This window comes from Pinus tabuliformis, chromosome 5_2 (assembly GCF_031772625.1).
Source record: "Pinus tabuliformis cultivar Carrire ecotype Pingquan chromosome 5_2, CPIR1, whole genome shotgun sequence".
In the NCBI taxonomy this organism is placed as follows: Eukaryota; Viridiplantae; Streptophyta; class Pinopsida; order Pinales; family Pinaceae; genus Pinus; species Pinus tabuliformis.
In genome coordinates, this window is record NC_142306.1 from 1,094,814,063 (window position 1) to 1,094,828,641 (window position 14,579).

The 14,579-nt window shown below is 39.7% G+C and overlaps 1 protein-coding gene across 1 annotated transcript in view; it reads left to right on the top strand.

Annotated features, from left to right (window-relative positions):
- LOC149163059 (uncharacterized) overlaps window positions 1-13,777 on the top strand; it is a 50,751-nt gene extending 36,974 nt beyond the window's left edge. The window contains exon 3 of the mRNA XM_089437509.1: window positions 13,288-13,777. Coding sequence (XP_089293635.1) covers window positions 13,288-13,452 — 165 coding nt within the window. The 3' untranslated portion in view covers window positions 13,453-13,777. The remainder of the gene's footprint in view (window positions 1-13,287) is intronic.
- The last annotated feature ends 802 nt before the right edge of the window (window positions 13,778-14,579 follow it).

A 14,579-nucleotide genomic window follows, 5' to 3' on the forward strand; every position in this document is an offset into this window, starting at 1 on the left:
TTTAGTCGCCCAATAAAAAATTAGAAGCGAAAAAATAAATAAAAAATACAAGAAAAAGTCAATTTAGAAGAGGAAACTCCGTCGTACGACTTGGAAACGCGTTTCCGGCTGTACTGGCCACGTTTCCTCCTCGAGAAATGGGCTAGTACGGCCAGAAACGCGTTTCCAGGCCGTACAGTACGAGTTTCCTCGTTTCCGGCTGGAAACGGACCCTTCTCCAACATTTTTTGCAACTTAGCTGTAAGCACTGCTAGAGAAGTCATCTCATTAAGGCAATAACTCTACAAGCTGAAGATGTCAAGGGTAGATGGAGTAGCCTCATACTTTATGAGGATATCTGTAATCTAGGATCAACAACAAGATCTGGGAGAAGCCATGTCTGATAGAGTAATGACTACAATGGTATTAAATGCACTATCGAAAGAGTGGGGTAACTTCAAGTATTTATGGGAAGAAAGAAGCTACTCCATTCCAAGATCTATGGTCACTGTGCAAGATTGAAGAATCTAAACTAAAGGCCAAATTTGATGTGGGAGCAGGTGAGCAAAATCAAGCATATGCTGCAATGACAAAAAGAAAGGAAAAATTTGGAATGTTTGGTCTTCAGAAAAAGAAGAAGAACATGGATAAAATACAATGATATGGGTGTCAAGAATATGGGCACTATAGGACAATAACAAAAGAGGAAGAGAAGAAGCCCACTTAACCGAGGAAGTGGAGTAAGTTGAAAAGAAGAAATCCAAGGAGGAAGTAATAGATCTCCACTATTGAGATAGTCTTCCTCACATAAGTTATTTTCAAGTCCCTAAGTCTTCTATTGTAAGATATGGCTATCATGATTCACTATGTAAAATAATGGGATGCATCAAGACATCATAGAAGCATTGAAAGCAAGAGCTTAGGACATCTATTAGAATATTCCTATTTAGTATTTAATGCTCATTCTTTTAGCTGTTGCTATTTTTATTCTTTCAGCAGTTTCTTAGAAGAAACTGATTGTTTCCATATTCTACATAGAAACTTGATGTTTCTATTATTGTAAATATCTCTGTATTATTATTGAGCTTTAGCTTGCTCATGATTAATTAATTCATTTGAAATCCATATGCGTTGTTCGCACTGTTTTATGGTATCAGAGCACAGGGATTTTGTTTCGAAATAATTTTTCATAAGTTGAAAAATTCAGTAGTTCATTTCGAAACTGCTCTCAGGGTCTGTAGATTTCTTGATCAGCTATCCTCTTCGTATCCTAATCTCTTGAGTTCATTCCTTTCTAAGGTCGAGCCCTCTGTAAGCCAGGTAGCCTTCACTGAGTCTTAGCCTCGGCTTTGCTCACTGTGATAAAAGCTTACAGTCGTCAATCTCGATACAGAAAGGAATTCTTCTCCTGCATTATCATTTTATGAGGAATTAACTTTGTGGCGGTGCTCGGAATCGTGAAATTGTCTTGAAATTAAAATCCGGGGGCAGCAGTCTATTTGTCGGTTGAACAGTTATTTGTTTTGAAGCCTTGTTTATTTTGTGGCCATTGAACAGTTTATTTCGTGGCCCTTGAAGCTTATTTCGTGGCCCTTGCCACTGAGATTCTTCCGTCACGATTCTTGGAATCGCACGCCAAACATATCAAGTTACAGTAATCTATTGACTGTCTCCTCCACCAGATCGAGAGCCTGAGTATCAGAACCGGAAGCGGAACCAGATCGAGAAGCGGAAAACCGTTTTTTTTGCTCACGAATTTTTGGCTCACGTATTCGACAGATCGAGATCCTCCAGAAACTTAAGTTCCGCTTTCACCACGTGAAGGCATTTTTTAGTGACGGCATTGAAAAATCAAGCATTTTTCCAGTGACGGCATTTTCTCTTCAAAAGGTATCACGCATTTTCCAGATTATAGTGATGGTTTTTTTCAGTTCAGTCCAGATTATATCACGCATATATAACAGCGTATATATAATCGATACATATATCACGGATATATAACAGCATATATATATCACGCATTCAGTCTACGCATTCAGATTATAGTGACGAGATCCAAGATCGCGTCGAAGCTTCAGCTGGAGGGGCGTGAACAGCCGTTCGGAAGAACGGATTTGAGAGGTTTCGAAACCTGGATCTTGCTGGAGTCGAAATCTCCTTCTTAGATTCGGAGTCACTGGTGCGTAATTATCAGGGGGCAGCTGCCACGTGAGCTGAGCGCGGTCTGACATTTGCACATATTCTTTACTAAAACAGAGTGTGGAGAATTCAAGTCCTGAGTTAAGTTTTGTGCATTGTTCAAGGCAGAATTTGTTAAGGTTCTGTGTCAGTCTCATACAGTCATCTTGATATTTTCTTGGAATTTATTTGTGGTTCCTTCATTTGAAAAGGCATCACCTGAAAGAGGAATTTTAAAACGTATCTTGTAGCCCTAGCCATGCAAGAGTCTCGGCCCTTATTTCCTGTTACTTGATCTCTGAAGTTTGGCATTTGTTTGCTCAAGGCTGCCTGTGGAGAATTTGTTCTGCAGCCTGTGTTAAACCGGCAGCTGTATAGTCAATAAAATCACTTCAAACAGCAGTGTAAGACTTGTGAAAGAAGGGTACAGCTACAGCAGTGGAATCTGCTCTATTGCTATTTTTTTTAGACTGTGGAGATATATTTTTTTGCTGGACTTCTGTATTGTCTTTGGGAAAATGGCCACGCTCACCAATCTGATGTTAGAAGGAAATCAAGCCTTTTACGCCTTTATGGCTAAAAGGTCTTCAGATCATGTTCCTTCTTCTGCATGGTACATTGATTCTGGTGCATCACGCCATTTCTCTCACAGGCGTGACTGGTTTATTGACTTCTCACCTTTCAGTGATTCCGTGGTATTTGGCGGAGGTGAAAAGTACACAATAGCTGGCAGAGGTACAGTTCAAATTCAGTCTGGTGGGCGCACACTCATATTTCTGAATGTATACTATGTTCCTGGTATGGAAATTAATCTGCTGTCTGTCAGCCAGATTATGAGGAATTCTCCTCAGCTTGATGTTGTGTTCAGTGCACACAAGTGCTCCATTATTGACAGGGAGACTAGTCTAACAGTTGCTGTTGGCCTAGAGGACCATGGTCTATATAGGCTACTTGACACCGGTGACTCTCCAGAAGTGGCTCTAGCAGCACGTGTCTCTCCCATCAGTACTCTTTGGCATCAGCGATATGGGCATCTAAATATGCAGTATCTCTCTCAGCTCTCCTGGGAGGGACTTGTGTCAGGATTACCTGATATTCAAACTCAACAGTTGGGGGTATGCGGCGCCTGTCAAGCGGGAAAGCAACATCGGTCTTCATTCAAGAATGGAGAATCTTGGTGCGCATCTAAGGTACTCCAGTTACTTCATGCTGATATTTGTGGTCCTATGAATACAGCTTCTATCACTGCTTGCAAATATTTTTTACTTATTGTAGATGATTTCAGTAGAAAGATGTGGGTGTATTTTCTAAAAAATAAATCTGATGCACTTAGTACCTTTCAGAAGTTTAAAACCTTAGTTGAAAAAGAGTCTGGCTGTAACATCATGACTCTTAGGACCGACAATGGGGGGGAATTTTGTTCTTCAGCTTTTGCCAATTTCTGTGATATTCATGGCATCAAACGTCAGTTAACTGCACCCTACACTCCTCAGCAGAACAGTGTTGTCGAGCGCCGCAACCGCACGGTTGTTGAAATGGCTCGTTCCATGTTACAACACAGGAGTGTTCCAAACAGATTCTGGGCTGAAGCAGTATTTACTGCTGTTTACCTTCTTAACCGATCACCCACTCAACCTGTTACAGGGAAGACTCCTGAAGAGGTTTGGTCTGGCCGTAAGCCTAAGATCAGTCATCTCAAAGTATTTGGCTCAGTTGCATATGTTTGGATTCCAGCTGCTAAGCGCTCTAAGTTGGATTCCAAAAGCCAGAAACTCATGATGACAGGGTACAGTGATCATCACAAGGCCTATAGGCTGATAGATATAGCCACTGGTCGTCTTAGCTTCAGTCGGGATGTAGTCTTTGATGAGGACAGAGGATTCTTTCAGCAGTGTTCTGAGGATCAGCCTCACAGTGTTCTTCTTCCGGTCGGTCCACCTGATGGGAGGGATGATGTAGCATCAGTATTTGATAATACTCTATCTGAGCTTCCTCCAGAAAATAACCCTCCTCTTGCGGCCCCTATTGCTCTTGAGTCTTCTCCACCTCCTCCTGATATTGGTTCCTCTACTCCTGATATTGGTTCTTCTACTCTTCGGCCTAAATGGTGGGCTAAAACCATTGGTGATCTCCGGGATGATGAGCTCCTTGAAGGTAGAACTTCTAGACATAAGAACAGACAACAGTCTACAGTCAATTTTGCTCTTATGGCTAACCTACACAATGTTTTTGAGCCTCAAACCTATTCAGAGGCTAAGGGTACATCTGAGTGGGAACAGGCTATGGAAACCGAATTCCAAAGTCTTCAGAAGAATCATACATGGACACTTTCTGATCTTCCTGCAGAGAAAAAACCCATAGGCTGCAAATGGGTGTATAAAGTGAAATACAAAGCTGATGGAACCATAGACAAGTATAAAGCTCGTCTTGTGGCTCGAGGGTTCTCACAGAAGGAAGGCATCGACTATGAGGAGACTTTTGCTCCTACAGCGAAGATGAGTACCATAAGGCTTGTGCTTGCCCTAGCAGCTCAGTTCAATTGGAAAGTTCATCAGATGGATGTAAAGAGTGCTTTCCTAAATGGTGATCTCCAAGAAGAAGTCTACATGACGCAGCCTCCAGGATTCAAGGTTGCTGGTCAAGAACAGAAAGTGTGTCGGTTAGCTAAAGCAATCTATGGATTGAAACAAGCTCCTCGGGCTTGGTACATGAAAATTGATCAGTACCTGACAGATCAAGGTTTTCAGCGGAGCCGATCTGATGCAAACCTGTATATCAAGCATACTGGTGATGATATCTTGTTTGTGGTTGTCTATGTGGATGACCTTATCATTATTGGCAGCTCTGCACATTTGATCAATGGGATCAAACAAGATTTATGCAGAACTTTTGAGATGACAGACTTGGGACTTCTTCATTACTGTCTGGGGGTTGAAGTTTGGCAGACTGAAAATCAGATCTTTCTCTCTCAGTCTAAGTATGCCAAAAATCTTGTGGACAGGTTCAGAATGCAGGATTGCAAACCGGCCACGACTCCTATGGAACCAGGGCTCAAACTTTCAGCACAGTCATCCTCTCCCCTTGTGGATGAAACTTTATTCAGGCAATTAGTGGGCAGTCTCATCTATCTTACTGCTACCAGACCTGACATCAGCTTTGCAGTAAGCTACATTTCCCGCTTCATGTCAGCTCCTAAAGCTGATCATTGGCAAGCAGCAAAGCGTGTGCTACGATATGTGCGTGGCACTTCTGATTATGGTCTCCTATACACTCGAAGTTCCAAACCTATACTCCGTGGTTACACTGATTCTGACTGGGCTGGTTCGGTTGATGACCGTAAATCTACAGCTGGGTATGTGTTTAGTCTAGGATCTGGTGCTGTTACTTGGACTAGTAAGAAGCAACAGGCAGTGGCTCTCTCCTCAACAGAAGCAGAGTATCGGGGAGCAGTTAAGGCATCCTGTGAGGCAGTTTGGCTTCGACGTATGCTTGCAGATATGCATGTTTCCCAGACAGGGCCTACTTCTTTGTTTTGTGATAATCAGGGAGTGCTCAAACTTGCCAAGAATCCAGTCTTTCATGAACGAACGAAGCATGTGGAAACTCATTGCCACTACATTCGCCAGCTTGTTGAAGACGGCTCAATTCAGTTGCAATATGTTCCCACAACAGAGCAGCCCGCCGACATTTTCACCAAGCCTCTTGGTCCTGATAAATTTGTAAAATTCAGAGGGTCTATTGGTGTTGTAAATAGATTGAGCATTAAGGGAGGGTATTAGAATATTCCTATTTAGTATTTAATGCTCATTCTTTTAGCTGTTGCTATTTTTATTCTTTTAGCAGTTTCTTAGATGAAACTGATTGTTTCCATATTCTACATAGAAACTTGATGTTTCTATTATTGTAAATATCTCTGTATTATTATTGAGCTTCAACTTGCTCATGATTAATTAATTCATTTGAAATCCATATGCGTTGTTCACACTGTTTTAACATCATCATAGAGAAGCATGAAAGATGGGTAGAATCTATGGAAGTCAAGGATATAGCTTTTGGAAATCTCATTGAAAACATAAGTGGCAAGGTCATCTAGTACAAGGTTCATCATACATTTGTCAAAAGAAAACATTTGCTGATGGGAATACTTTAGATCCTCAAGATTCTTTGATGGAATCTTCATTGAAAGTTCACCGATCATGAGGGGAAGCAAGTGTTTCATCAAGAATTCCAAACCTGTGGAAATCATGAGATGATGGTATGATGACATAAAAGGAGAAATAGATCAAGGGATTGAAGCTCTTTCAATCAAGGAAGCTGCTACAGAAAGTCTGGATGACCCAAAGGAAAATGAGTTATGTATGCTTACAATCTATATTGAAGAGTCATGTCATATGGTTGCAAGTAACATGGATCAATGCTCTATCTTGAGAGCATAATCAAAGGAAGGATCTCCTCTTTCGAAGGAATGCAAAAATGCATGGGTCACACATTTCCTAAAATCAACATAATATGACCTCATATGTAATATGAGGTGGTTGACTATAATTGAGGAATTCTAATTGGAAATTCCTGTGAATGAAATGTGTGAAGAAAAGAAGGAAGAGATCATGGAATATGCAACGATGGTAAAGGCAATCAACATCTGAAAGACCAAGAAGATTTGACTAGGATATCTACATGGAAGATATGAAGAGTCTGATGGAGTCCGAAAAAGAAAGAGACCCTTGACAGTATATATCTTTGCGAGATGTGTCGATATGTATGCAGGATGTTGATGCAAACTAGAAGATGTCATGATGAAATACCATCTCAAAGTTAATGTTGATATTAATGTTCATTCCTTTATTTTTGAACAAATATCTGGATGGGTTTATGCAGGGCTGCCAAGGGAAGATCTATGGATGTCTTCCACCATCGATGCACATGTAGTAGGATGAAAGATCCTTAAGTAAACATGGCATGAAGGAAGGTCAGATATGGATTGATGGATCACTTTCTGATGATGACACGATTGACTCATGGATGAAAGTGATGGATGGTCGGTGTAGAAGTCCCAAACATGAAGACTCCTAGATAACAAAAAGTTCATAACATCGTGAGGAGGAGTTCTTAAAGCAGTTGGTTGTCCCATCATCTCCACCTGAGGAGCTGTTGTAGGTCCCTAAGTAAGAGGGAGCTTGGAAACAACTTGATTACTTGGAAGAAACTTGGAAATTCCTAAGCCAAGAGGGAGCTTAGGTACATTCCTTTTGTAGGAATGACTACATTCCTTTTGTAGGAATGAGTACATTCCTTTATTGGAATAGATATGTCCTCCCTAATTAAGAGGGAGAGATAGACACATCATTCTTGTCTTCACTTGGGAAGACAGAATGGAGGATTGGGTAAACATCTGGTATTTGATACTCTTCGAGGATGAGTTAGGGCATCCAAGATAAGAGTAGTCGTAGATGACTGATATTCTTTGAGGACTGGGAATCCAAGATAAGAATAGTCCTGGTGGAACACACCCTAAGAAACCGGGTGGGGTATGTTCCGAGAAAGACAATGATGAGGGTGTCTAGACATCATTGGTCTCGCCAGCATTGAGCTCAGATCTCATGGAGAGATAGAGTTGTTAGTCAAGGCCTTGCTATGTTACAATGCTGGTTGATATGATGCTAAACAAATGGGTTACCAATTCGACTCTTCTTATGAGAAATTCTTTAGATTGAGAATGACCAAGTACCATTATAAATACCTCCCTAGATAAGAGGGAGTGCCGAAAATTGTAACTAGGTTTGCTCTTCATAATGACATGTGTAATTGTGATTTTATGTAATTGATGAATAGAAGAAAAATACAATTATTATTGTAATGCTTGTCTCATGGGTTTCATGAGTAAGGAATTTTATTTTTAGTGATGGCTCCCATTGTGAGCCTTTAGGATTGATCATCTAGTCATAAAAGTCAATTTGAGTCTATGTCATGTATGAAGGATCCTTCCTGGGCATGTTACATTTTGTATGAGTCCTTAGATAAGTATAAATAGCCCTCCAAGTCAAGCACAAGCATCTCCCTTCAAGTCGGCTTCAAGATGGAATTAATAAACTCCTCCAACAGACACGTCGACTCACCCTCTTCAAGTTGGCTAATTTGAGGGGGAAACAACTATAAATAGGGTTGCTCGACATCACTTTTGGCACAAATTTTCGGTCATCATCAAGTCTGAAGTAAAAGGTGCGAAGTACAACAAGGAAACTTATTATCAAGTGAAGGAACGAAGAGTATAATCCGAGCTCTTTTCTGGTTTGTTTTTTGGTTTATATCATTTACACGAGTAAGGCAACAAGAGTTTAGTTGCAACAGAAGAAGCTGAGAAGAGTAGCAATCCTCTTAGGTAGCCGAGTTGGGCAATGGCTTGGTGGACAACGACAGGTTTTCATAATTGTCAGACATCAACAACATGAATGTGAAGATGTTATGAGACAATGAAAGAACACCTTCCTCACTAAGAGGGAGTGTTAGTTTTGTAGCATCAGACAGATGTTCTAGTCTCAATTTTGGTCAAAGAAGCTAAGAAACATTAGATCTCTAAAACCCAGAAAATGTTTCAGAAGAAAACACCTATAGATGGCTCAATTAAGTTAATTGATTAATAATTAAATATTTCCTAAGTCTAACTGAGGAGAAGTGGTTAATTAACAACAATTAATTGAGAAAGGTGAAAATTCTATAGAAACTGACACAGATAGAGTTTGAGATGATCTTAGCCGTTGATGTGGATCTAATCATGGCCATTGGTTCACCAATGAGAGATTATAAGAGCAACTCGATTGGTAGATGGAGAACATACTTGAGAGGTCGAGTTCCTTAGCAGATCGAGCTATCCAGCTACAGAGGTCGATCAAGGAAGAAGAGTTCGAGCCGGAACGAACAAAGACAGAGAGGGAGCAAAGACAATGATTCCGGAGAGGCAACAACAAAGAGGCTGAGTTATTCCACTAGAGACAGCGTAGGGACTGCGCAGACAACTTAAGTGAGGTAGTTTGATTTGGTTGAGCAGGGGGTTGATTTAGTTGTCGGAGGCCGAAAAATCTTTCCGGAGGTCCGGAGGATTGCTTCTAGTTGCAGAAACAATGATAACGACTTGATCAGAGGTAGATTCAAGTTGTGCACGTGAAGGTCTGCACAAGCACTGCACAGGGGCCTGCATAAGGGTTCTTGAGGGCCAATTTTCTGAGGCATGTTGTGCCGAGATTGCTCGTGGAGGGAGAAAAAATTTTCTAATAATTTTGGCCAGATTATTTGATGAGGATAGCCAGTTTGGCATCCAAATTGTACTAAAAATTTTTGTTGCTGCATAATAATAATAGAACCCTCATCTGCTGCATTGGTTTTCCCACATTTGTTTTTTCCAAGGAAATTTGTACATAAATAACAGTGTCATTTTATTGTGTGCGTGCATATAATTTCTCAGTTCCAACATTTTATTTTCCGCAATGTTTTTATGGTGAAAAATGCAGTTGTGATTTTATTCGTTGTTTGCCGTAGCAAATAAAACTGCACTTAATATTAATCAGTTAGAAGAATAAGTTCCAGTTGCTGCAATTGTTAAAAATTTCACAATTTTAACCATCGATCACTTTGGAGATTAAGGTTAGAGATTTAACTCAATGAGAAATTATAAAAGCAAGGCCAAGGAGAGAAGAATATATACAACAATGAGTGAACACACAACTTGAGAGGAGATCAAAGAGATTGGGTGGAGAAGGAATTTTATCCAAGTGTGTCGGGTCATTTTCCCAGGAAGGAAGCTCAAGTAGGTTATGATATCATTTTAATGAAGGACTGATTTGATTGGGCACAATATTTGGTTGTCATTTTGTTTCCACTAAATGATTTATGTTAAAATCCCATTTGTGCTTTTATTCAGTAGATCTGTAATCTGTTAGGAATTAAATAACTAGGTTGTTGGGTTCAAGGAAGATTTAACATGGTATCAACGCTTAAACTCTGAAAACCACTATGAAAATTGCGCACAAAAGCCAAGTTCGTATAGGTGTCGAGAGGCCAGGTTTGGCCACAACCTTATGTGGCATTATTTTTTTATTATTGTAGGTTGAGTAATAAGGTCATACGACAATACGACATAGGAACAACTGAGTAAAGAAATTTCATTTTTTCTACGCAGGGGGGCAAACTTTAGATTGCAGTGACACACTAACACACATAGGTGGCAGACAAGGTTGATAGGGTGTCAGGCACTACTGCCAATCAACACATAGGGGCCACGGCCTAGCCATCAGAAAATTTGTCAGCCCTGAGTGGGAAAGCAGTGGCTAGCTGAGGGAGAGGGTGACATACAAGGTTGTATGTGGCCGACAGTTGAAGTTTGAGTAGTTGCTAGCATAGCAAACTGTGGCGGATTATAGTCGGGGTAGAGCTAGGTTGTTGAGTCTACAGCGGGATGTGGTTGACAGTGTTGCTAGTCGAGTAGTCAGCCACTAGCACAAGGGATTAAGCTGTCGGGGGCATGGAGTAGTCAGTAATAGGAGGATTGCAACCATTGTGGGAGACATAGCCGCCACCAAGAGCCAGCCGGAACATGATCATACAACCAGCCGTGGGAGTAAGGCCTTTTCATAAATATGCTTTGTGGACAAAGCATTTCTATAGAGATGTACTGTAATTAATAATAATAAATAAATAATGAAGAGACACATGAAAGGCTGTGTCTCAACTTAATATACGAATTTTAAACGAAAAGGCTGTCCAACAATCCAACTTAATGTTTATAGCATTTCTGAAGAGAAAGGCAATGTAATTAATAATAATATTAAATGAAAAGGCACTCCAACAGTCCAATTTAGTATTTATAGCGTTTCTAAAGGGAAAGACATTGTAATTAATAATAATAATAAATAAATAAAAAGTAAATAAATAAATAATGAAGAGACACGTGAAAGGACATGTCTCAACCATAGTTTTAAAACTCCGTCTCCGACTCCGACTCGGCCGAGGATCGACTCCGACTCCGACTCCGAAATGATAATGACTCGACCGGCTCGATTTCAATGACTCGGTCGTTGTAAAAAATACATTAAATATTTCTTTTTTTTATAAAAAAACATAATTTTAAAGATTTTAAACATAATTTTAAAGATTTTCATTCATGTTTCCAAACACACAGCATTATAATATAGATGGAAGACAACATATGATCAAAGTAGGCTCATGAACCAATCCATTATATCAAATTGGTACCCAATGGCAATACATAGTCAACTGTAATACATGATCAAAGACTCTAAACAAAAAACACATAACCAAGGAGGCTAGAAATGGCCTCTACAACAAAAGTAAACTGTGACCAGACTCCAGTACTAGTACTACAGCTACTGGCTAGTAGCTACTGCTAGAGGAGCCAAGATCATGTCGATCAATCTCTGGATCATCATCAGAGTCAGATAGGGGGCCCCATGGCTCCTCCTCATCATCATCATCTCCAACTGCAGCTGTAGAAGTGGTACCACTAGCAGGCTGTGCAACTCCAGCAGATGCAAGCTGAGATACAGTGGATATGCGGCTGCGCTTCTGTCGTGGCTGAGCAGAGGAAGCACCTACAACTGGAGTCCTTGCTGGCTGTGAGACTGAGGCTGGTGGATTGGGATCTACATTCAACTGAACAGCATGTTCAAGTTCAACTGATGTCTCAATATCTAAATCTAAATCAAGATCCTCATCAGGATCAAACTCTGCTGGACGACTCTCCACTACCCAATCTGATGTTGGATCAATGTCTTCCAACACAATGGGATCTAAATCAGGTCTTTTGTTTAGCAAATGGTTTCGTCTGAGCCGGAGCTTGTATTGGACAAACTAGATCATTTAACCGTTTTTTATCCAAACAGTTTCTCTTCTTTGTGTTACTTGGGAGCAAGAGCGAAAACGGGGGCGGGAGCGACATTTTCAGAAGCTCTTGGTTTGGGAGCGAATCCCAGAGGAGTTCGACAACCAATGCCACTAACATCAAGGTACATAGAGGGATTGGTGCTCTTGATTAAATACGAGTTCCATACCCTAATACATGACAAAATTCAATGGAAACATTGCAATCCTCCAATCTTGAAATCCTGAAAAACTGATAAGTCTGCTGGATTTTGAATGAAATCCAAAATTCTACTTTCTCCATATGAAATCCAATGAGGCCGAAACCACTCTCAAACATCCTGAGTCATTTCATGGTAATGTTAAAAATTTAAGTAAAAGTGACAGATGACAGATGAAAATGAAGATTAAGGAGAATGTCACTTTTACTTTAAGAATTTAACATTACCATGAAATTTGAATAGCATATCAATAGTAGAGAGCATTTGAGTGTGTTAAATAGGGTTTGGGAGGGGGAAATGGACCCCAAATAACATTTAACTAATTCATAAAACACATTGGAGTTCAAACCAATCAGCAAACACTTCAAAATGTCATTAAAAAAATGTCAAATCGCTGTTTTGATGGGGTTACAGGCCACTGGTTATGACTTGGCCGAGTCAATACAGAAACGGCCTACTGAACCGTTTCCTCCACCGAGTCACATTTTTGGGCAATGAAACGGATCAACTCGGCCGTTTCCGTTTCGAATCGGCCGAATTTTAAAACTATGGTCTCAACTTAAGTATATGGATTTTAAATGAAAAGGGACTCCAACTTAGTGTTTTTACGAAGCTCGTCATTGTACAATCATATCATTTTTTATTCATATGTTTATATAATATTTATTTATCCTGAATGTCTTTATTTTCCAAATTTTGGATATTTTATTGGTTATCACATCCTCTTTCATATCTTTAGAATTGCTCTTATTTGTTTTCTTGTGAAATTTTTTGACATGCTGTTTTGTTTGTTCTATCTTTTCTTGTTGGAACCCACTGAGGCTTAATTAGACTGACTAGTGGATAAAAGTACTATTGAGGTTCTGTGAACAGGTTAATTATATTGTTGTTTCCATTTGAATTTTGTGGCTTTTGATGGCTGAAGCTTTTAGAGCTATGCTTCTTTTTAAAAGGTTATTTAGGTGAAAATGTGAACCGTTTGCATTTGCAGTTAATGGTATTTATATTTTATACTCCAATACTGACCTGTGACTTTCAGCAAGAAGCTCAAAAACGGAAGGACCAATTGGCAGGAGCTAGAAGAAGGAAAGCAATTAAAAAGATAGAGAGCAAGATGGCTGCTGTTGCAAGGGAGAGAGCCTGGGCTGAAAGGCTAGTGCAATTGCAGCAAGCTGAAGCTGAGGCAGGAAGAACTACGACTTGATACCCACTGGAGGAAAACTCCTTCACAACTTATATATCAAGATAGACCAATGGCAGGACTTATGGGGATTATATGAACAATGGTTGAGTTTGGGAGACAGATAAGCATCATCTTGGTATTATTTTTTCATCAATGATCCAAATTTTGGCTACTATTCTGGTCCTCACTGTGTTTAAAAGGTGGTGGCTGTTCAATGATTTGCCACCGAATTTTAGCAGTTTTCACACAACCAGTATATACTGTCAAGTTTTAACCATAAGTGATTTGTGCACATATTACAATTCTTGTTTTTAATAACTTCTGCAATAATCACTGTTTATCCTTCCTATGCTTTTGAAACAAACTTTCTTTCAAGGAACAATATCAAGAATGAATGTCAGAGTCCACTAAATTTTGTTTTCGGGATAGATTTGTGAAGATTTGGTGTAATTAATGTGTGATGTCCCTACATTTTTTAAAGATAACTGATATGCAAACTAGAAGTGCAGTTTCAAAATATTCAGATAAAGGAATACTCCTAAGTGTTTTACGTGCACACAGAGAACACCCAAAAGGGTGAAAAATCAGTGACTTTTTTCTGAACTAGATACGAAAGTTACCTGAATTCCTTGTTACTTTAGTGGGGTATGTTTTGCAGTTCATCCTTCCAAAGCACCTGAAGGTCTGGAAGAGACAGATGTCAGATATTTTAGTACCTGTGGATGTTACTTACAGTAGGTATGCCTGATAAAATTGATTGTATGTGGATAAACTATCCTTATATGCAGGATCTTTATTGTGATCTGTGATTTGGAATTATCCTCTTTTAGGTTCTACATGTACTAGTTTGAGGATATGTGCCACCTCCAATTCTAGTGTGCTTTTCAGTGCTGCATCAGTTATTCCAGAGACTTGAGAAGGTTTCCCTATATTATTAGTATAATTCTAAATTTGACTTGTGAGCTAAGTGAGAAGAGACAATGACATGGTACATGGAGCACACAGAAAAATGAGTGTCCGACATGAAACATGGTGTTAATTTTAGATTAACATGTTCTTTGTTTAGAACAGTTACTTCAGAGATCCATATTAGCCCGATTTTCAATTTATTCCATTTTCATTAGCAGTCACATAAGACATTATCATAT